The sequence below is a fragment of the Uloborus diversus genome, chromosome 1 (assembly GCF_026930045.1).
Source record: "Uloborus diversus isolate 005 chromosome 1, Udiv.v.3.1, whole genome shotgun sequence".
Classification (NCBI taxonomy): Eukaryota; Metazoa; Arthropoda; class Arachnida; order Araneae; family Uloboridae; genus Uloborus; species Uloborus diversus.
The window spans coordinates 218,376,917-218,402,164 of NC_072731.1; the positions used below are offsets into that span (position 1 = coordinate 218,376,917).

The 25,248-nt window shown below is 33.0% G+C and overlaps 1 protein-coding gene across 4 annotated transcripts in view; it reads right to left on the reverse strand.

The window, feature by feature from the left end:
- Positions 1-10,717: 10,717 nt before the first annotated feature.
- LOC129224898 (ATP-dependent RNA helicase me31b-like) overlaps positions 10,718-25,248 on the reverse strand; it is a 40,571-nt gene continuing 26,040 nt past the window's right edge. For all 4 annotated transcript variants that reach the window (XM_054859451.1, XM_054859445.1, XM_054859465.1 and 1 more), the window contains exons 9-12: positions 23,511-23,691; positions 20,046-20,257; positions 17,525-17,609; positions 10,718-12,469 (exon numbers count right to left, since the gene is read on the reverse strand). In XM_054859451.1, coding sequence (XP_054715426.1) covers positions 17,547-17,609; positions 20,046-20,257; positions 23,511-23,691 — 456 coding nt within the window. In that variant the 3' untranslated portion in view covers positions 10,718-12,469; positions 17,525-17,546. The remainder of the gene's footprint in view (positions 12,470-17,524; positions 17,610-20,045; positions 20,258-23,510; positions 23,692-25,248) is intronic.

Sequence of the window (25,248 nt, forward strand, 5' to 3'; positions counted from 1 at the left end):
TCAGACATTGGGATGGTCGTCAAGTTTTTGCATGTGTAATTTTGTTTTTGTTGGGAATATTGCTTCCTCGTCAAGCATGGGGAGGGATCAGAAAAAAAAAAAAGAAAAATATAGAAGAAAGTTTCGTGATGGCCACAACATACTAGTTTTCTTTTCCAAACAGAATGTGAGGGTCTCATGTATTATGAATAACTTAAGTTTTTTAGTGTTTAAATTATTCTCACAATAATAGTTTTTTATATTTCGATATTCATAAGCATTTCTGAACTGTTTTCTTCTTATTTTAATATGCTTAATTATTTATTATATAGTAATTTAAATTTTACAAACAATCGGCCAATAGCGCTTTTTAGCAATCCAGAAAACCGGGAAATTCAGATATCCGGGATAGCGATGGTCCCGAACTTCCCGGATAATTGGTTCTCTACTGTAGAACAACAAAAGAAAAACAAGTTTGGAGAATAAAAGGGTTCTTAGCAGTTTTCACATGTGGTTAAACTCACAAGGAGGTTTAGTTATGCTGTTGTTTTATTTATTTGGTAAAATACTGATCTAACATCAAAAATATTCTTGGAAAGCTATAAAAAAAATGATAAAATAAAATAATTTGCTAAATTAAGTTTTAAAAAATAAACCAAGTGGTCAACTTACAAAGGTTTTTTTACAATGCTCCAAACCAAATTTGGTGTACATTAGTGTTCAATATAGAGAGGTGGTCAAGATAGAGAGGTGGCCAAGTTACAGAGGTTTTCCTTCATTATATAAAATAGGACTAATTCCGTTCCTGACAAAAGCGGTCAACATAGACAGGTGGTCAACTTTGCAGGTTTTACTGTATAACTGATTTAATAACTTCTAAAAATGTGGAATATGGCATTACAAATCGCGGGACGGATGGTCAATGCAGACTTTCCTCTTACAGTTAAGAGTTCCATTCTTATGAAATATGATGAGAAAAGTTCATGTATTTGGAATTTTGAGTTTTTCTTTCGTGAAATAACTTAGCCTACCGAACAAAAATCCTTTTTAAATCAATCAACTTTTAACTCTCAAGCAAGTCCCCTTTGTCGGGGGGAAAAAAAGTTTTTTTCTAGCGCCTCGTTATTTTATTATTATTTTTTGCTTATTCTATCAATTTCAGAAACTAAAAGTAGTACTTTTGACTGAAGAAAACAACCCCATTGAGATATTAGTGTGGTCGTCAAATTCTTGGCTTGAATAATGTTATTTTGGATACCATGTTGCTTTGTGTTAACCCTATGCAAATAGATATTTCTCCACTCTTTGTTTATCTATGCAAAGAAAAAACATTTTTCGCGCTGGCATTGGAAACAAAAAATTTGACGCCAATGGATAAAACTTGCCAATTACCAAACTTTCGAAATCTTCCCGTATGAAATGAAGCATCAAAACTCAGTTTATACGTAAAACTTCTGTGTGAACAATATTACTTATGCAACGTCTGCTGTTATTGAGTAAGTTGCTTCTTCGTCATTAGAAATACGAATTTCCAAGTATCAAAGAACGAACTCTACTCGAGGCAACATATAACCAGGGCTGCGGAGTCGGAAGGAAAATAGCCGACTCCGACCCCGACTCCGACTCCGGGGTTTCGAAACACCCGACTCCAACTCCGACTCCGACTCCGGCTTTTTTATTTATTTATTTTTCAATTCAACCCCTATCCCCCTCATGAGAAGGGAGGAAAACCTCTATACAGAGATTGAAATATTAATTTGTTTCTTATGAAATTTAAGCGCTGTATTTTTTTTGTAAAATTAAGAAGCATACAACGTCAGAAATTGAATTTGAAAATCAAATTGTTCCAATAATTACGATTTTAAAATTGAAATCACATAATCATCCTATTGTTAAAAAAATTGATAAGGTTTAACTTGCTCCCCATTAATGTTTAACGAATAGATGTTGATCAAATCGTGTGATTTTCAAAAACGCTTTTTTTGCTAAGTCAAAAAACCTTTCTAGAGCGAGGGCGGTCCGCTCCGGCCGAGATCCATCTGGTGGGTGACACCTCAAGTATATTTCAGAGTTTATAAAAACAATACACATACTTTAATTCTGAAAAAAAAAATCCCCAATAAATTTGAAATTATATTTCATCTATAAAATTTCAACGAAAATAAGGCACTATACTTGTATTGAGGGAAAATATGGGGTACATGTACGCTTGGAGAAAATTTTACAGAAAATGCGGCAATATACAGCTTTGTACAAATAGCTTTTCTTTTTCCTATAATTATTCCCTCAATTTTTAATTTTAATTTTACTGGCTGCTTTAGAATTAATCTTGAAATGAAGATTTTAAGATTAACTGCAATTATTTGAGTATTGTAACCAAGATATTTGTTCTATTTCATACTTTTGTTGAGAATCAAGCTTGTAGATGTTGTCCTTAAATTGAAAAGACAGATATATTTTATCATGTCTTTTAGATTTGCGCCTTTGCACGCCAACACTAAGTTGAATTACAGAACACCGTAAGATACCTCTCGAACTACGGGCTCCAACTTGCTCAAGGGTACATTCCTTTTACAATTTTATAACTGAGGTCGAAGTAAAAAAAATGTTATTATTGTTGTTTTAAAGTGATTTTAAAATTTTTATTATTGTTGTTTTAAAGTGATTAAAAAAATATAAAATGTTAGGTAAGAAAACCGTGCTCACAGTTGCTATTATTTCAAGAATGTTGAAAAACAAGCAAACTAGGGAACAGCGTAGGTGGCTATTACAGAAAATTCGATGAACAATCAAGCCAGCTAGTTATTAATGACAGTTGTTTTCTTATTAGTAGGCTTTTATACATGTAATCGAAACAAATGGTAGTCAGTTTTTCAAAAAATGCCAGGAGAGTCAGCGAAAATTAAAGAAAAAAAAGTAGACCGGAGTCGGAGTCGGCATATTTTCTACCGACTCCGACTCCAACTCCTTTACGCCAAAATCAGTCCGACTCCGACTCTTCGACTCCGACTCCACAGCCCTGCATATAACTGTCCATTCAAAAACACTAGACGTCGCAATAATAGTACAATCTTAAAAAGTGGTCGTTTTTGTGATTTGTTTATGGTTAAGGGCGGTGCATATCTGATGTCACACTTCTTTCCTCTCCCTTGTCACAAACTGAAGGAAATCCCACCTTAAAGCGGGACTTCATTCGTGGGCAGTCCGTTTTTTGGTAACCGTATGCAAATATATATTTCCATACTCTTTGTTTACACATGCAAAGAAAAAAACATTTCTCGCGCTGCAATCCTACTTGCTACATTAAAAATTGTCCATGCAAAAACACTGGACGTCGCAATAATAGTGCAATTTCATTAAAAATAAATAAAATAAATCGTCTTTGTAATTTGTTTACGGTTTAGGGGATAACTGACTAATGCACTTTTCAACATTTTTCATCCCTCTCCCCTTTGTCACAAAGTTTCACACTTAACCATATCCCCTGTTCCCTTTGCCACATGTCATACTGTTTTTCATAAACGTTCTTATAAACAAAGGCTTGATGTCACACTTTCCCCATTGTATGTCCCTCTTGTCATTTATTTCCTCCCCCTTGTCACGAACGGTTACAATTTAATGAACCTCACCTTAAAGAGGGACTTCATTCGTAGTCAGGTCCCTGCAAACAGACATTTCTCTACTCATTTTTTACAAATGCACTGGCATTGGTGCCAAAAATTTCACAGCAATATATAAAGTTCGCCAATTTCCCAATTATGGGAGTCTTCCTAAATGAAATTATACCGCAAAACTCCTTTAATATGTATAATTTCTGTACAAACAATATTCTTTGTGAAAGTAGGCATGACCTTTACCGTTTGAAATACAAAATTTCCAACAGTATAATGCGAAAGCACTGGACGCCTTAATAATACGCCAATTTTATCAACTTGAGATCTGTTTGTGGTGATAGCAAATGCAGGTATTATAAAGGTGTGTATGTGTGTGTGTGTGTGTGTTTTTTTTTTTTCAAATTTTTTTTTTTATGAAGGTGATTTTACCGAAAATGATTTATTTAAACATTAAAATCGCGAAAACATAATCAAAATGAAAATATGTTAAATGCCCGCAGTTACCCAAAAAGCCTTAATCATAAAAACAAATGCAAGAATTTTATTTCTTCACGCTCAAGCGAGAAATGGCAACACATAATCTTATCCAGCAATTTTCATAGAATAAAATAATAGTTTAAAAAACTAAAAAACACGCTTTCGTAGCAAAATGAACTAAAAAGTGAAAAATAATCTTTGGATGATAGTAGTTGACCAATCACTTAATTTTAATGTAATACAAAAAACCGTGGGGTGCTGTCGATTTACATTTTTGCATGGACAACAAATGGAAGAAATTCAAGACAACTGATAAGAAGCCCCCCACGCTTTTTTGTATTACATTAAAATTAAGTGATTGGTCAACTACTATCATCCAAAGATTATTTTTCACTTTTTAGTTCATTTTGCTACGAAAGCGTGTTTTTTAGTTTTTTAAACTATTATTTTATTTTTCTGTTTTTTAGTCTTATGTTGGAGAATTATCAGGCGATGAAATTATTTATAAAACGAGTGTGAGGTAATATCTTAAAGTTAAGACAAAGGCACCCCGATGGGAAGCTGCTGTGAGTCATCGATGTATGTTTGCGGAAATCATATTTATATTACTTTGAAAATTTGAGATGCATTTGAATAAAAGTTTTGTTCAACAATGGTCTGATCAGCAATGAATTTCCAATTGAAGGCTCACCTAAATTTTGGCATGAAATTAGTTAAAAACAATTATATTTCATGTTCTAATTACCTTGGAACATTGGAACAAATTTTGTCTGATGCAGAAAAATTAAAGGTTTTTGTAGATATTTTTAAATAATTTTTACGAGTATTTTTTAATGTATTTTTTAAAATTTTTCCTTTTTCACATTGTTGGATTTATGCCAAAATATTGATTAAAATTGGAGGAAACTAACAACTAAAAGAGTTAATTAATTTGATTATAGAATATTGCATTGTCATCGGGTCTGAGGTCGCGTGCCAAATTTCAAAAGAATCCGATCACAGGAAGTGGGCGAAATTTGAGCTGCAAGATTCCGTTACAAGATACATACATACATACATACATACACACAGGTGAAGCTAATAAAAGCGTGTTAATAATAAAAAGAGTCTCTCTTATTATTAATCTCTTATAATAAGAGTCTCTCTTGTTATTAGTAATTCTTATTATTAGTCTATGGCAATTTCTTCATGCTAACTATGTCGCGTCAAAAAGCATATAAAAATGAATTTTCACTTATAATTGCTTCTAGCGCTTTTTCTAGTCAATTTAGCGGTTTCGCGTTTTCGAACGGTAAAATCAGGTTAAACGTGTTTCAAAGTATTTTTCACGAGCTTTCCAACCATACCAAGCTGGAAGCACTAAAATGCAGTTTTCGTGTAGAAAGAACGGTTTAAAAAATCAATTAAAACTTTATGTTTCATGCTTCCAACAATGAAAAAGAGTATAAATTAAAAATTATGAGTTTCACTAACTAAAAAACGCTTATAACTTCTTTTCTAGTGGATTTAGGTTATTGGACCTTGGGCGCCTTGACAATTTCTTCGTTAGGAGTATTTTTTAAAAACCTTTCCAACCATATCGAATTCGAAAAAAATTGGACCATCCATTCGCGTAGAAAGAGCAATTTAGGACGAAAATGGATTTTTAATTAATATCTCCGTCAATTAGCGTCCGATTAAAAATTTTTTATTGATGACACTAAAACTCGGCAATAGCTACTAAACAAAAAAAGAATGATGGAAATCGGTTCACAAACAGAAGAGAAATCGGTACCGAAAGAAAACGGCTTGCCTATGCCCTAACGGCTATACATATATTTCTTCTGTGCGTGTGTTCGAAGTCATAAGGTTTTCTTTAAACGGCTGGACCAATTTTGATCAAATTTTTTGTGTGTAATTAAGTTGATCCAAGAATGGTTTAGAATGGCGATGGATCGAATCGTAGAAGTTTTTGTAAATTAATTAAAACATTGTACGGTTATATCTCCCAAATGATTAATATGTATTTTAACCTATTGTTGAGCCAGAACTGAAATAAACACTCTATAATAAAAAAAATCGACGCACCAAGAAGCAATCATTCGATTGCTTTGAAATTTTGTATGCATAAGTGTTTTGACCAGATATACAAATGATTAAAATTTGGTGTTCAATGAATGAATAGTTTGATCTCCAGCGCATCGAAACTGCGCATCCAGCAGATGTATATAAAGAGCAGTTCTTGCTCATTACGAGCAATTGTCAGAGTTTAAAAGAGGTCGTATCATTGGATTGAAAGAGGCCGGTTGGTCAAATCATAGAACCGCTCGTCTTTTGAGTCGAAGCGATGCGGCGATTCGAAGATGATGACAAGGAAGGGTGGAAAATGGCAGAGTTCAGCGTCAGGGTGGTAGCGGTCGACCCAAGGTCACAACAGATCGTGATGACAGAGTGATTGTCCGAGCAGCTGTCACAGCGCTTTCTTCATCTTTACGAACCATCGGACGTTCAACACAAACACCAGTGTCCATCATGACCATTTACAGACGGTTGGGTCAACGAAATCTACGCTCGCGTCGACCGTTAAGCTACCTGCCACTGATGCTTACACACTGCCGAGCCAGATTACAGTGGTGCATGGCTCGATCAGGATGGAATGATACCGACAGGGATATACAGTCTTTAGCGATGAATCCCGTTTCAAACTGTATCGAAGACGTGTTTGGAGACACCCAGGGCAGAGAGGGATCCTGGTTTCACTTTTGCACGCCACACTGTCTCTCAACAACGCATTATGGTCTGGGGTGGCATTTCCTGTGATAACTGGACCACTTTACTCGTAATTAGGGGTACACTTACTGCATAGTGGTACGTCGACGACATCCTAAGACCTGTTTTGCTGCCAATCCTTTTGCAGTACCCTCGGCTGGTTTTCAGCAGGACAATGTCATATAACATACGGCACGTGTTGCTATGAACTGTCTGCGAGCTTGTCAAACTCTTCCGTGGTCTGCCAAATCTCTCTCCTATCGAGCATGTCTGGGATATGATGGGATGGCGATTGCATCTGGTAAGGAATGTTGATATCCTCGTCCGACAATTGCAGCGAATTTAACCGGAAATACCGCAGGACACCCTCCGATAATGTAAAGCTTATTTGATTGGAATTTTTGTAATTAGGAAAATAAATTAAAAGATCTTGCAACTGGTCAAATTATTATTAAATGATTAAGAGCAGTATTTCATTTATAATTTTTTTGAAAACTCACTGGAAAACACAATTGCAAGAAAATTTCTGATATCAGGAAATACAAAGTGAAAAAAAAATCTAAAAATTGTACACTTAACCCTGTTAATTTTTAGTTCAAAAAATATTTTAGTGAAACCCAGAGCATTTAGAAGATTGTTTTAACTACTAATCAGCAAATGTATTTTTTCATGCACAGAAAGTTAGTTCACTTATACTGCAAAAACTTATGAAAGTTAAAAGCAGCAAATAAAATAGCAATTTAAAGCGCAACAAATTTTTTTGCATCTGAAAATTTTACACAATGTAGTTGTCATGTGTAGTGTACCTTATTTCTCTGATATTATCATCTTACCTTACACTTCGGACAAAAATAGGAAAATTATACACACAATATATTTTAAAATATTGTGAATGTGAGCAATGGGACTGTAGCGTATAAAAATTACATTAATTTTTCTATGATACTTGGGCTTTACTTTCGTTGAATATGTAAAGCAATTTATTTTACTACTTCCAAAGATTACTCTTTCATTTATGTACTTAAAGAGAAAGTAACAGGGGATAAAACTGTTCAGAAAGTCAAAAATACTGACTTTAGTGACCAAAATTTATTAAATGCCGATTAAATACTAACAATTTTTTTAAATACTGACTAACTTTAGAACAATAATGAGGAATATTATGCGTTGTAAAATGAATGCTTATTTTATTTGTAATGTATGGCAACGCCTAATTTGTAACGAAAACCTAAAATAAAATTTTGACTAAAAGTGGTAAGTTTAGTTTACATTATTTCTTTATGATGAGCAGAGACCTACAAAAACTTTTAAGAGTTAGGATTTTTTTTTTATTTTTAGGACCAGTCTTATGCCCTGGTGTAAACAGCCACAAGTTGTTCTAAAAAAGTCTCATATCACGGTTTCAATACTACTACACGGAACGAACCAACCATGTTATACGAGGAACGCCTGTATATGACTTTATTCTAGGTTATTAATCATGTCTCATCTCTCACAGTAAATTGTCTGATTTATTTACATCAAAGTTTAAGGTCCCTTTACGTGTCATTCTTTTAATAGATTTAGATTTTCAAACAATATTTCCCCTATAGAAAGCTCTACTTATGAGGAAATCTAGTTACAAGATATATTCTCAATTAAATAATTAAATTATTTAATTAACCATCAAGAAATTAAGAGCAAATATGAATACTAAATATTCATTAACAATCAAATTCATAAAATCTTCACGATTTTCCAAAATTTAAATTTTTCTTACACAAAGAGCGTTTAAACCTAAAACAGTTTTCTTTAATAATCCTGTGTTATGCAGAGGGGCTGATAAAAATTTAAAGAGCCCGACAACTTTAAAAAGACTGCAAACAGAAGAAGTCCAAAGAGACAATATAAGTCAAACTGCTATATATATATATAATAGAACGTTCTTGAAAAGGTAATTGTCTAACTGATTCAGAGTTCATTGATGATGGTCAAACTTTTAAAAGTTTGAAAGTGGAGACGTTTTCTTTTGGGGGAGGGAGGGGGGAGTCAAAAAGGTCTATTGCATGCCGTTTTCTCCAATACAGTTTAGAATCATGCACAATGAAATTCGAAAGAAAAAAATATTCGTTCTCTGCTGTGTGTTCCGTAGAGAGATTGTTTTGAAGGTTGATCCATCATAAATTGTGAACGTCATTCCTGACCCACATATGAATCGCCGAGGACAACATTTTCTATAAGTATTTGTTTTTTCAATGAATTAAAGTACAAAATTACTATACAACTAGCTGCGTCGCCCGGCTTTGCACGGTCCACCTCGAAAATAAAAGTTATGTCAAGTGACGCGAGTTCAACACTCAGGCTTGAACCAAAACAAAAAAAAATCAGTGAAATTTTGCGGCAGATTGCGGAAAATTCCCAAAAAGTAAACATTTTAAATCCCCTGATTACAGGAAAAGCTTCAAAACAAAAACAAGAATTTTACCTGTTCATATTCGAGAAAAAAAAAATGGCAACAAATCTTTCATCTCAATGATTTTCTTCACCCGATATACATTTTAATAAAAGCGTTGTTGCGGAAAGTTGAGATGAAGCACTGAATAATAATTTGAATGGAGGAAAGCCTTCGAAAAATAGGGATTTGATTTTGTAATCTAAGAGTCATAATTAATAGTTTTTAATTGATATCTCCGCTAATTATTATCGGAGGATTATGTTAAATAGCCAAACATGAAGACGGGAGGATTATGAATCCATCGATACCTGGTTCGATGGTCAGTTCACTGTCGTTCGGGAGAAGAAGCTTGGACATAGATAGATAGATACTCAGATTTTATATGTATAAGATAAGTAGTGAAAAATAAAGCTTTTAATAAAGCATGACCTATTTTACCCCAGCCTACTGAGGTGAAATAAGTCATAGAAAACGTGTTTATAACTTTAGCAGTATATTTTTTTTTTCAGCGATTTTTCACTTTAAATGTCACGAGGAATATTTATCTGCATATCCTAAGCATTTGATTCCCTAGATTTTTGTTGTCCAATATTGTAAAATTGCTGTTTGACCTTTTCTACCACACCTGACCCTACCCAGCCTTACTTTTAACTTGAAGTAAGAAAATATCTAAAAAGCCATTCATTTAAGTATTTCTTCTAACGCACGTACATGAGAGCATTCACTTTTTTTTTTTCAGTGTTGATATTTTCATTGAAAATGACCACATCCTCTCTGAAAGTTTTTCGGAAATCAAGGAAAGGTGCATTTTCAGACTAGGTGTTAATGTAACATTACAAAAGAGTTTGAGAATCGCTCCCGGGGGGGGGGGGGATGGAAATTTCAGTTCTAAACGTGCATGTTAAGCTGTCTTATGACATCAGGAAATGGGTGTGTGTTCTGGAGGTTTATTAACTTGTAAAATGAAATATCCGTTACGTGGTATCCTTTCCAAGTTTAAATCTATTCTTAATCCATCAACTGGACCGTTAGACACTCCCGAAGCCATGTTTAGGCCTTTGAACAAGTGCTACTCACTGAGATGTTTCAACATTTTTTCTGCGTTGGGCAGGTAAAATGGCAGTATCTTAAGAAATGAATTGAGAAATTGAAAGAAACATGCTTTGGATTCAATCCTAACAATAAGGAATCGTTGGTAATAAAGTTTTTTCAAGCTTCTTTTTCAGTGTAAACAAAACAAGCAAGCTAGTTCAACAAAACTAACATACAATGTCAAAAATGGGGGAAGGAGGAGAGAATGAAAAATTTGCAGTTACTGCTTGTTACCTACCTACGGCAGTATTGTGGTTGGCAAACCCAGCCTGTCAACCTATAAGTTTGCATATATGCAATATTTATGCACAGCTCCAGGTTCCACAAAAATGTTAAACAATGTTGTGATACATTCAAAAAAGAACAACACATAGCCAATCAGAATTTTTTTATTTCAGAAAACTTTTAAGTTTAGATCAAACTGTCTCGGATACAGAGAAATAATTCAACATAAGCCAAATGTTTATTTTTAACAAGAGTTTTCTGATTAATTTTGTGATCCACTTCGTTCATACCACTCGCCACACAACGAAAACTCCTCCCTATCCGAGTAAAACACTGAGCAAGCCAACAGGGGATCATCCGTGGCTTTCCTCCAACTCAACCATATGATGCAAGACAGGCAATTTTAAGAGTAAAAACTAAGGAAATTAAATTTAAGCTTCAAGTATTTATCATTAGAACGGATTCTACTGTCTTCCACAAATGGGTTTTACTCGGACTAAAATCAAAAGACAAATGCCAAGTTTGTGAATTTCAACTGGGAGAAAAAAAAAGTGCCAAAAAGTTTGCAAACTTGGGATTTGTTTTTTATTTTGCTATCCACTGAAAATCTGAGGTTTTAGAAAAGCAGAGATTCTGCGGAAAAATTCAACTTTTAATATTCCTCTCGGCTGTCGAGCTTCTCACATCCTGTGCGATTTTGGCTCCATATCCCGTCGAAAGTAAAACTTGCAGACAACTTTGTGCACCATTTCGTTACTAGTGGCATTAAGTTTGTTTTAAGAGGTTGTAAAACACCTATTGGCACCTGGTCTCAAGAATGGAGAGTTCCTAGGGTTTCTGCCATTTGAGTTGGCCATCACGCAAGCTCTCCTTTCACATGATCCATTATTGTTACGCTCCTTTTTAGGTGCATTGGACTCAAGATCACCTCGCCACATTTTAAATATAGAATATATATAATATTTACACTAAACTGAAAGATATTTCTCTGGACGAAAATAGAAAACGCGAAGGAAAAAATGCTTCTTTGATTTGTTTGTCATGTTCACTTAAAACCTCAGATTTTCAGAATAAAATGAAGTGAACATTTTTCAAGTAAAAAGTGCTGCCTTTAAAAAGGGATGAAAAAGATATCCAGAGAAATACCTATTCAGATGAAATTTTTTAAGTTTACAAAAATAGGTGTAGAAAACCTACAAATGAGAGCAATGCCCATCTGAAAAGCAGAAAGTGCCACATAAAAATTTATCTACACTGTTCTTATATATATTTTTTTCTTAAATAGGTACGCTCGGCAATGACATGTTCCAGGACAATCAGCCAGCAAGACTAGTAAAGAGTGGCCAGCTTCTCAGATGAGCATAGTCTTTGAAGAAAACAACTGTTCTTCAAAACATGTTTTAACATAGTGTATTGTGAAACAGTGCTGATGAGAAGTCATCAACTTTAACTTGGGGTGTATATTTACAAGACATGACACCATTAACACAAAAGTCCCACTGTACATATTTACACAGCTGTGAAAATTCTTATGAACATAACTCTTCTTGGCAGCATGACGTGGGTAACAATGCAAGAGACGACTTCAGATAAAAGATTTTTTTTTCAAATGAAAATTAAAGCGACAATTTCATTCATGAAACGCTTTCTCGCTAGGCACCACATAAAACAAGATTGATTTTTCTAAAAAAAAAGTAACACATAATTTGTAACAAGGCACAGGTTTTGTCGATTCCTAGAATGAATACTTTTGAAACCTCTTGTGTGTGCCCTCATATTCAATCACAATAAATAAATAGCATAAAAATAAATACTGGCAGACTATGCCACATGATTCACAAGCACTCATCCACAAAAACGAGTTTCTTCAAAAGAGGTCTCACAGCTGATTTAAAAAAGTCTGAAAGAAATAAAATTTATTAAGAAATGAAAAACACATTACATATCTAATTATAAAACTATACACACATTCATTGAAATATCTCAAGATTACCCCCAAAAAAATATATATAAATATATCTCAACTGGATATAAATGCAATAATTTTCCTTGAGCATTAATTACTATTTTAAATTTAATAGTTTCACAATTTTTTAAAAATGCTTTTTCTCTACATTAGCAACTTTATAAAAATGTTAATATTCTTGAATTAAAAGCCATCTCCAACTTTCTGCTCTTTGCATGTTTTGAGAAAATATTAAACTTTGGTTTTATACCTTAAAATTGGAACTGAAAGCTTGTTTAGAAAAAAGTTAGGATGACAAATGTATGCTTCATTTTAGTTTAATTTTACGAAATTGTAATTGATAAGCACTGTTAATATTTTACCGAAACCACCTTTGATTCATATAAAGATTAACTTATATGAAGCATTCAGAAATAAAGTGGACCAAATATATTTCAATTTAATCCACTAACTCTGAATACCTCATTTATGAACAGAACATTTCGTTGCCAAAATCTACTAAGTTCAGAGCTGAAATATATCAAGTTGAAATGGTCTTTATCAATCCCATGTTTTGCTGCACACTGGCTCATAGGGAGCAACCTAGCACTTGACATTACAATTCTGGACACACATTTGGATACTTCTATAATTGATAATACAAGAGTTTCATTTTATAGAGCTAAAAATAAAAAAGTTACATTTATGTTTTAAATATGCTAATTAAATATTTAAATTAAAGGATTCTATTTTTTTTTTTTTCAATTTTGAGTTGCCTTAAAACAGTCTAGTATAAGTATTTTCCAATAAGAAAAGTTTATTTTCAAAATTTTTATATCTAAATTACGAATATATATCTAAATACCAATTTAACGCACATGTGAAACCTGGAAAACTTTTATTAGCATAATCATATGGTACCTTCCTACCAATTAACAAATTGCATATTTAATAACTACCAACTGTTTTCACCACAATTTGATATTTTTGTGTACTTTAGAAATCGGATTTATTCCAAACTAGTGGTACCCGCACGGCTTTGCACGTAACAGAAAAATTAAAAAGGTCTTTTGGTTTGCCTGTATATTTACAAATAATGTATGGTGAATTTTCTCGCCAATTGGCTTGTGCCCATGTTACGGTTCCACATTATGATAATTTCGTAATTTACTCGTCCATCTTATAATTTTGTTCTTAAAATTGGAATAGAAAAAGAACCACATCGAATTTGCGAAAAATCACTTCGAGATGCACACCCCCATGCTACAAACTAACTTTGTGCCAAATTTCATGAAAATCTAGCCAAACGGTCTAGGCGCTATGCGCGTCAGAGATCCAGACATCCTCTGGACAGAGAGACTTTCAGCTTTATTATTAGTAAAGAAAACTCTGATTTTTCATGCTCCGCATATACACTTTTTGATTTCAGTTAAAAAGTGAAGAAATTTCCCTATTCGTGAAGGCAGGAATAATGCAAACTCAACAGAGAAGACAATTTGGTGCTTTGGAAGCATAAGTCTGAGGATAAACACTGAAGGGGGGGGGGGGATCGACCAAAGAACATAGTGTCTTGAGCGGGCATTTCAGCTATGTGTAAAACATAGCTGCCATATTTGGACATTTATAAAGATGGAAGTAGACAAGAAGCTTAAGTGCATAAGTTTTTAAAGAAACAAGTTTTTCATCAACCTGCAATCAAATAAAGCAAAATGTGCTGCAATTTTTGGATGTTAAACAATATTTGAGAAAGAAATTTTGATTGCAATGCAAACTATTTAAAATAACGCAAAAAGGGCTTTTGTTCGTATAACTCTTAATTATTTTCTTGAAAAAAATGCAACATTCTTTCCTTCAGAATATTATTTTCTCCTCATTGGTTTAGACCAGCGGTTCCCAACCGGTGGTTTGGGAGAGGTTTTCAGGGGGTTCGTGAAAAAAATTGTAATGGTAGAGTTTTAACATGCCTGTTTCTGATGAAGTCGCATGTTCAAGCGATTTCAAGCAAATTTTGCTTCTTTTAATGTATGTCTCTTTCTCACTCTTAGCATGAAAACATTACATGGAGCATATGCCAAGAGTCTCAAATATTGATGTTTAGTTTCTTTACCATTCAAATCCGATGAGCTATTGCTCTTCTCGAGTCAAAAATGCGTAGAAGTGAGATCCCGCTGTTCTTCGTTATAATTTTCACACTCCGTACATAGACTACAATTTACTTAGAGCTTTATTGTTGAAAAAGATAAAGAATGGCTAGCAACCCGAAAATACCACAGGAAGTATGAAAAATTAATTACTTTTGAAAATTTTCCTGGGTGAAAAATTTTTAATGTGAGGTTTACGCAGTAAAAAAAAAAATAGACTGAATTTAACCGTGCAACTTAATTTACACTATATGTAAATATGGAATTTATGAAACTTGAAGAAAATTTCTTTAGTAGTAAATAAACTTTAAAATATTTGAGTAAATGCATATATTGAAAAATACACTTCTATTATTTTTTAATAGACACATTTTACTAGACACTTCTTTATTAATAAAGCTCAGTTTGTCTGTATCTGTTGGAATGTCTCTCTGTGACGCACATAGCGCCTAAACCGTTCGGCTGATTTTCACAAAATTCGGCACAGAATTAGTAGCATGAGGGTGTGCGCCTTGAAGCAATTTTTCGAAAATGAAAAAAAATCTAAGAACATTTTACTGAGGAAACTATCACAACGTGGACGATTAAGATACGAAATTATCATAATGTGGAACCGTAACATGGGCGACAAATTAATATAGCCAATTTCAAGAAATTCATCATTCATTATTTGTAAATATACAGGCAAACCAAATGACATTTTAATTTTCTACTAAGGGCAAAGACTTGCGCGTACCACTACTATAGCATAATTTCAAGAAAATTCTTCAGTCATCAAATGATTAATGGGCACAGTATATCCTTATCAAATAGCTAGGCTCTTAATCCTTTTCAAGAAGACTTAAACCTAGAAATCTTTCTTATTTTACTGGAAAAAAAGTGTTTAGTTAATTGAGAGTTCACTGAAAGGTATTTTAAAGATCATTCTTTAATTGACTTCTGATTTAGTGATACAGATAAATGTACCCTTGTGTCAGAAAAATTTCAGCCAAATTTCAAGCCTCTTTCTACAGAAACATCCAATTTTCAAAATTACTTCAAAGTTGTTTGAAGCTCAAAACAGAATAATCTGTTTATTTTTTGGTGAATTTGTTTTGCACTTTTTTAGCGATCATTTTAGTTCATAGGAATATTTATAATTCTGTTTTGCAATTATGTTTTCATTTTTGTTATAAACTATGGAGCAGCAAACTAAAAAAAATCTCCCAAATTTTATTTTCTACGTATGTGTGCTTGAGCGGTTTTTCTTGTTACTTATTACCTAGTACTCAAGGGGTTCGGCAACTTCTTTCGGAGTTTGGAAGGGGTCGCAAGGGAGAAAGGTTGGGAACCGCTGGCTTAGACGCCAATGTGCAAAAGAACTATTTTGTTTAAATTTTAGTTGAAGGATAGTTATAATTTTATGCAGCAAATTCAAAAATCTATTTATAATCTTAAATTTTTCCGAGTAGTCGCCATGTTTGGTCATTCGAAAGATGGCAGTAGATGAAGTTTCCGAAAACAGAATGGGATGTTATTTTCAATAGTTTATAAAGATAACATAAAATGTGCAATAAATTATGTTTTTTCTCAAAATTGATTATATTTTTGAAAAGGAAATTCTCTATTTGATCTTCATCACTTCGAAACTATTTCATATAAAATGAAGTTTCCTGCTGTCTTTTTTATTCATTTTGTGGAAAAAACCCAGAAATCTATTTTAATTTAAATGCAAAGTACTATTCATTTATTTTATGAAAGTTTAATCAACTTCATGTTTAGAATGTAAAAAAAAGGAAGATGCAGAGGGGTTCTTTGTTCATACTAACAGATCAATGTTAAGATTAATACAGTATGGTTAACTTCCCTCTATCAATGATGTTAAAGAAAAAGTGCATTCATGAAACCAGTACTTAGTAGCCAAAAACTAAGACACCACTTAGGCCTGACAATTCCTTTGCAAAAATTTTCACGAGTATCAATCGTTCACTTACAGCTTAAAATAGGGCTGTGTAGTGTTCCTGATTATTAACTTAATTTTATTAAACTTATTTTACACAGCTCTAGTATTTTTGTTCGGTAATGTTTTTTTCATGTTTCTTAATCATTCTCCCATTTTTTTTTATTGATCCGCATTTCTAAAAAAAAGCATTTTTAAAACTGCTTTTTTTTTCTAGGGGTCAGGGTGGCACTCTGACATTTCCCACTTCTCCCTCGGCAGCATGATTCGTTTTGTCATCTGATGGGGAGGTCTTAGGATTCAAGCCACCAAAAGTGGAGACTCCCTACACCGAGTCAGACATCATCTGTATCCCGGTGCCACTTGTTAAAGAGGGGACATTCTCTGGACCCAGCGTGGTGGTAGAGAAGGGGGTGGCCAAGCTGGGGAATTTGTCATTGGCATTCTGCTAACAATGTTCTTTCCATGCTGCTTGGGACGTAGAATTCAGGGCGAAAGTCAAACTAAAGAATGCTTTGATGAAGGAAAACAAAGACAAAAATTAAATTTGTCACCAGATGTTCGGAGCCGACAAATTGCAGCAGGAATGTATGAACAAAGATTTCTTTGCTAGGTTCATCTGGCGATGGAAATTAGGAGCAGAAAGCACAATAGGTTCCCGCAACGAATGAAGCCTTCAATGTCTTTTTCTCGATCAAAGATTGCTAGCAACAAAAATTTCCCCACGAAATGGCTTTTTAGTACTCTTTGTAACACATGGCACCACTAGGCCTCTATCCGCAGTTCGAAGCATCTCCACTAGCATGACCACTGGCCCATATAAAGGACGCTTCTTTTTTTAAATGCATTTTGGCTACAGAAACTTTCTAAATCTCAACATTATGCAAGGGAAGATACTGCAAAATGCTCAAAAAATAAACGCTTACATACCTAACATTCGTTTCGTGAGCATTTAGTGGATGTTTTCAGTCTCATCAAATTGAAATTCCGATACATAAAGACTTTTGTCAATGACCTAAAGAAAAAGTTCAGAAAATTATTTAAAGGGAAAAAATTTCTAAAAGAATCACAATTTATATGAAATATTAAGAACAAAATTTGCATTTCTACAACAGGAAAAAAAGTTCCATTTTTCTTTATTTATAATACAAGAAACATTCAAAATAACTTTAACAAATGTATCCATTAAATACTTTAAAGGAAGCAATTTCCAGAGTTGCTAACATTGAAAGATTAAAATTAGGAAATCTTTGTATGAATAAATTTAATGGCAAAACTCTAATAAAAGGGATTAAAAAAAAAGTTTCCTGAAATTCAGTTAGAATAAGGCATGAAATTCCAAAACTGATTACCATTTATTTACTAAGTTGTGACAGGGTATGCATTTTATTGGGAAATAAGTTTTAAAATGAAGGAAAATGAATTAAAACACATTAAAAAAATGATTGGACAAACAAGTCACACTAAGGTAAATACTAGTCGTGGCCTATGCTTCAGTAGGAGTCCCTTCAAGGTTTATATTTGAAAAAACAGGACTCCAGGTCTCCCAATGGATTCAAAAGTGCAGAAGGTAAGCACGTTTGGAATCCATTTGGAAATCTAATCCTATTTTTTCAAATATAAACCTTGAAGGGGCCACTATTGGAGCACTCTGAAATATTGGTCACTACTGGTGTGTTTACCTTACCGTAGGTATTTTTCTTGACATTCTAAACGAATTCTTTTTTAAGAAATTTGGTTTTGATTGAAAATTCTAGATATATTTATTTTATTAGAAAGTTCAAGAGAAAGCATCAAAACTTGGAGTCTCCCGAATGAAGTCTGGAAGTTCGCAGTTGTGTAATTTCTATCGAAGAGCTTAGAGCAAGCAAGAATGTACTTCAATCATGATAATTTTTGAACTAATCTTATCTGCCAACAAATCATTTTAGAGTTAGGTCAATAGAAGGAAATTGAGTCGAAAAAACATTTCTGGGAAAGAGATTTCTTGAATTGTTGGAAAATCTACACACAAAATAACATATTTGGACAGAGCAAACTGGAGAGTCCCAATGAGAAGTCACTGACCTCCAAAATTCTTTTTATTACACAAATTTTGTCGATGAGTTGGCAAAATTTAGACAGACAATATTGATTCTTTTTTCAAAAATTACATTGTTTTTATGATGCCTAATATTTTTCTTTAGATTAAAAAATGTACGATGTGAACATGCTTTTATTTTATCATTCAGTAAATAAAATTCAGTAAATTGAGAATTTTGCCTAGCCAAAAAGTTTTGGCTCGGGACGCCTCCGGAGAGCAGACAAAATCCTATCCAATTAGTTTTTTTTAAACCAAGATCAACTTGGAACGTTTCCAATATTTCAAAGCATGTAGCTTGCTGTGAAATTTGACAAATTACAGCCAAAATTTTCTAAAATAACTGATTGAGACAATCTGTTAAACCTACCCAAAACTAATTCACTCCATTAGGTTTGAATAATAAAGCAAATCATGAGTCACTTTCAGCAGAAACTAAACCTTTCATTTGAAACATTAAACCCTATGTTTGTTAAAAAACCTTTAAGTACAATTAGTCACTGCAAATTTCTACCCTATCATTTCCTTCAAATAAAATAATTTTTATACATAATGATAATTACAGGAATATCCAATTCCAGGTTGCCTATCAAACTTGGGCCGTATTTTAAGTTTTCATATCTCTACTTTTCTTACGAGTAAAATCATGCCGTTAAAAAATAGAAAATTACCTTTAAAAACCATTCTTATAGCGCTGTAAGAGGTGCAGAGACAATTTAAAAGTTAGGGAATTAAAAAAAAACTATTGTCTTCCCAATTTTTGAAAGAATTACCCCCCCCCCTCCCATTTTTTCCGAACTCTGCAAAGAGTACAAATCATGTATAAATTTAGCTTGGACTCTGGATTAACATTCACAGAAAATATATTCAGATAGCCAGAATTTGTAGCTATTTTACACACTTATATATTTGAATAAAATTATTTCCCCTGTGCGCCCTTTCCCCATGCGGTTTTGGTTGAGAAATCCCGTTTTAGACTAAAAATCGTTATAATGCAAAATTTAAAATGGGAATAAGTTGGTGCATTTGTCTCCAGAAAAAATAAATGAATAAAAAATTTAAGCTCAATAATAATGCTGTATTATAATTTCAATAAAAACTAGATTTAAACTGAAAGAATCAACACTGGAACTTGAAAAAACAATCACAAGAAGGTAAAGCATAACATCAAAATAAGCATTAAAAAAGTTATTATACAATAAAAATAATGGTACCATTCGACTACAAATAAAAAGAACACTTAAATGTTACACCCCTCCCCCGAAAAAAGGAAATTATTCGCTTAAATTCTAATAAATTTTAAAGCAAATTTCAATCTTTATAATCTTTTATTGCTACAACTCAAATAAGTCAAAATAAAAAATCACTTACTTTTGGAATTGGTTTGATTTCTGTCCCTAATTCTTGTTCAATGCGATGCAGATTAAACCTGTCATCATAAGTTATCAAATTTATAGCAATTCCCAGGTGGCCAAATCTTCCAGATCGACCAATGCGGTGTAAGTATGTTTCTGCCATTTTCGGGAAATCAAAGTTTATCACTACATTCACAGCCTGGATATCTATTCCTCTTGTAAAAAGATCTAAGAAAAGAAAACTTGGAAGTTGTATACTTTAATTATAAAAAGCAAATGTGCATTTTAAATAGAAAGCAAACTTTTTTAAAATAAAACAAAATGTAACAATGGCTTAAAGGCTATAACTTACTGCTTATTATTTCTGATATTTTTCATCTCAAGTCAAAAAATAAAAATACTTTCAAAGGAAGACAACTTATCCAAAAATATAAGTGAACTTTTTTTAAATACTAATGAAACAACTCTTATAATGCAATTTTTTGAACATATTCAAGAAGAGAGTTTTACAAATTTCATTATTTTAGAGGGGTTTGTTACGATTCGGCGCGACCGTTTCGGCGCTGGCCGATTCAGCGCCAGATTTTTGCATTCTGAACTTTATGAATTTCAGAAATTTTAGTTCAAAGAAGAAAAAAGATTTCTGGAAGAAGAATGTGAATTTAGCGCTCTAGAAGCTAGTTAAAATTTATTTTAAAATTTACAGCGGGGGAAAAGAGGGTATGTGTGATCCACGTATGTTTTACTGCGATAACATAAAAGAAAATATCTTGAAAAATTAGAAAATAATGCCAGTACCAGTCCTACCTCTGTCGATTTTTTTTTAAAATCAATGCTGAGCCGTTTTGTGTTTCTGTGGTGATTACTTCTTTGTTGTAGCAGCTATTGGAAATAATTTCATAAGTCTTCTTCACGTGAAAACACGTTTCAAACTAACCAAAAAGCTCGACTTAACTATTACAAACCCATGTACGGACATCAAGGTAAATTTAGGGCAATGTTTGATTTTTTTTATTGACTAAAAAATCATTTTTTAAAGTTAGTTCTAAACACTATTATTTTTCTGCAATCAATTTATGAATTTTTTGTATATTACTTTTTTTAAAAAAAGTCTTATTTTTTATTATTGCCTTTTTTTTTGTTACGAAATAGTCAGTCGACAGTTTAGTGCTATAGAACAGTTACAGGAACTAAAAAGACACAAAATATTTTATTTTTATTTAAAAAAGAAATTTAAACTATTTTTTGTTCATTATATCAGTCTTCATGAAACTTAAAAGCAATAAATAATAATAATCTTTACATAATAAAGTTTTTTTGTCTATCCTGTATTTAAAGCACACTACACAACTTAACTTTGTAGAGAACAGGGTTACGTGTGAGTTTCTCAACATGTTAACTTTTTCCAATAAAAAATATAAAAAATTCATCTTATTAGTTGACATTTTTTAATTTTTTATAGAAAAGATATTTAAGTGCACAAATTAATGATCAGCAACGAAAAAAAAATCAATTTAAATTGAATGAGTTTTATATTTACATTTCATAGAAAAATGTCAATGCTGTTTCCTAACTTATCTACTTCGAAAAATTATGAAGATGCTTTTAAACTTACATGTTATCAACTAATAATAAAAAAGAAAACAAAATACACCTTTAAAAATATTACTTCATAAAACTTTTTACAAAACTTAAAAAAACAAAAGAGATCTTGAATTTTGAAGCAAAGTTTGGCAGATTTACATGTTGACAATTTCGATTTTTGAACAGGTCGTATTGAAATGGACCGCGCCAAAACGGCGGCGCCGAATAGTCCCATTCCGATTTTAGAGCCTCAACCAGTTAGTTATAATAACCCAATTTTATGTTCATTTCATACCTCGTAGTGCTTTCCACGTCGTTTACTGTTATTCCCTGAAAATGGCTATACTAAATACATTAAGATATTCTGGATTTTAAGTTACACTTTCAGAAAATCCACTTAATATATTTTCTAAACGCACATAAAAACCAATTTCTTTACACAAGACTCAAACCTTTTTTTCTTTTTAAAGAAAAATTTCTTTTAGGTGTTTGAAGCCTCTGGAATTATTTTTGTTCCATCTTATTGCCTTTTTTCCTGCGAGTTGTGGGCCGACAGGGGTATCCTCTGATCATCCGATTATAGGAGCATTTCTTATCATATGAAAACCATTTTTACTTCAAAATATATACAAGCAGTTAATTACACTCAGAGGTGCAGCGTTTAAACTTTTATTATTTTAAGGAAATAATTAAATTTGCTACTACATCAATAGTTTTATAGCTTTTGCATTCAGTGGATTAATTTTTTTCGAGTTCTCAAACTGCGCCCTTGCCAGCAGGAGTAGCTTTAATTAATCTGTAAGAGTCACAGCCCTTTTACTCATTTGTGAAAGCTGAGTCACTGCACTCTTCACCTGAAGATAGAATGTCTATTCAAAACATATAACAACTTGTTTTGCGATTAAAAAACCCAAGAAACAAATTTGGTAAACTGAAGATTAAATGTATAGATAGAACGGGCATTTCGAGACATCCTTACCTCTCCCTGCTGCGGAAAGCGATAGTCAATTTAGGTAATGAGGATCAGGAAAACCCCTTGTTTTTATAGATGGTGCAAAAGTAAATAGCACAACTGAAAATGAAAAAGTGAAGGAGATACCAGAAGCTGAAAAAAGATTTAGAAAGATCAAATAGGAGAAGGAAAGCTAAAGTTGAAAAAAAAAGAGTTAAAAGAAAAATGACGTTTATTTGGTCAAGCAAAATAGATTTAGGTTTTTTTTTACGGAAACCAGACATTGAAATCGAACAGAGAAAGTAAGTCAGTATCCCAACACTCATTAGGAGACATAAGTCAAAATGACGTAATGTCTTATCATGCCCTAAAGAGCAAGTTTAAAAAACATTTTGCACTTCTTTTTCTGATGCTAAATGTTAGTTGTCAAACGGTCCAAGGCGATAGCTAGGTATTGATAGAAGGTAGGGCTCGTGATTTACACGGCAAGTTACACAAAAGAAAAAATTTCAAGGGGGAAGAAGTTCACGCATCTTACTCATGACCCAGGACTGTCCGAGGGTTAAGATTTTTATTTGAAGAAATGATTGTCCTCTAAATAAATCTGCATGCTCAGCAGAAGTATGAACTGTTTGAAGCTTCACCAGGATTTATAGACATATCTAGGAATATGTTACTACCATTTCCATCCTAATTCAAGAGATTGTAGGCCACTGATAAAGATTTAAGAGTTTCACTGAATGAAAGAACAATAACTTCCTGTGTAGGCAACAATGCTCTGCTAAAATTTTTACATTTGATGGCCAGGAATAAGCTCTTTAAAAATATGATATTCATTACCTCTGTTTTAAATGCAGCACACAATCATTGATAAACAAGTCAATTTACAAGTAATTTTATTAGTTAAAAAAAATTCAGTGACAATCATACATAACAATAACTCACCTGAACAAACTAAATTCCGACATAGACCAGCACGGAAGTCATGGAAGACACGATTACGATGCTGTTGTGACATTCTTGCATGGATGTAATAGCATGAATATCCCAATTCAGTAATTTTCTTTGCAAGAAGCTCCACTCGTTGTGTAGAGTTGCAAAAAATTATAGATTGGTTTATTTGTAGCTATGCAAAAAGAAACACTTTATATCTTGCTGTTGAAAAATTAACATAAAATACAATTGAAAAGTTGAATAAAAGAGAACTTAAGCTGCTTTTGCCAAACTTTCAGATTTTATATTATAAATTTTTATTGGTTACCATCAATCAAAAATGTGCATAGTTGCCAGCTTTTGCAAATGGATATCGGTAAAACATTTACACGAATACTAATCTTTCAAAGAATTGAACAGTCTCAAGCCTAGTAGATCACAGTTAATCCGTTCCAGACTCTTCAGAGAAAAGTAAATTTCTGCAAAATAAGGTTCTTTATGAATTTCATGTTTTCCTGGAGTCTAAAAATTACCTTCAATCCTATAAATATGTTTATTTAACCTAGAGGAGGGCGAGCCAGTCGTTGAATACTTAATGGAAATGTCTACAAGTTTTATTTAATTTCACAGGAAAAACCGGAACAAAATTGAAAACTTGTCTATGTGTCTATAAAACTATCAGGATCAACAGTTACGAATCATTTTTCTCTTTTAGTTAATATTTTTCAAATTATGTTGAATAGTAGTTAAAAAAGGAGATCTTGCCAGTAGTTGACCACTTTTTAAACAGAAAAACTGAAACACTTTTAAAATCGGACCAGATGCATGCTTGTGTGTACTTATGTTCCCCTAAATTCATCCGATTGGTTGTTGGGTGGACGACGTCACAGATGTGATAGATTTTGACGATGGTTACAAGGCAGTGATCACCAACAGGTTCAAAAGTTGTTGAAAACTTCAAGACATTTGGCGCCGAAACTAAGTCGCCAAAAATGGTTCCATTTAATATATCTTGAATTTCTCGCCAAGTCCACAGATTGCAAACGCCATATAACATCATTGTTATGCGAGACGCGGAAAGTGCCTCAGGCGGACAATGTAGCCATCCTAGACCGCTAGTATAATGTTTAAACATTAAAACTTACTATAAACAATAATGCATTGATATTATGGGTCAATGTTAGTACAGTAAACTCCCAAGTATCTGCAGAATAGGGTGGCATGGTAACCATGGGTAAGTGAATTTCGCGAATAATCCACAAAATAAATAAAAAGCGTTGATGTGTGCATCACATGACTTCCTTTTATTCCAATTTAATGTCATTTCCCCATTATTGGCAATTTTAATGTGATTCAATTGTTTACTCTTGAAATATCACTAACAATGGCCAAATTGAAACCAGATTTTTAAAAAATCTGATAAATTTATTGCCAAGTTAGTGACAAAACTTGGCGACCAAAACACTGGCGATATATCGCCAAATGTCCGACAAATTATAACACCACTTGAGTTTACATAGAAATTAACAATGATTTCCCCCTAAAAAGGGGCAAAAGACCCCCTTAGGAACATCCGAATGCGACCAAAAGGGAAAGGTGCACAACTAGGCCCTACTAGGAGTCTATGTAGTAAATTTCAACTTTCTAGGACACACCATTCTTGAGTTATGCGACAGATATGCACATACATCACGAGAAAATTAGTTGTAATTAACTCAGGGGTCGTCAAAATGGATATTTTGGGTGTCGG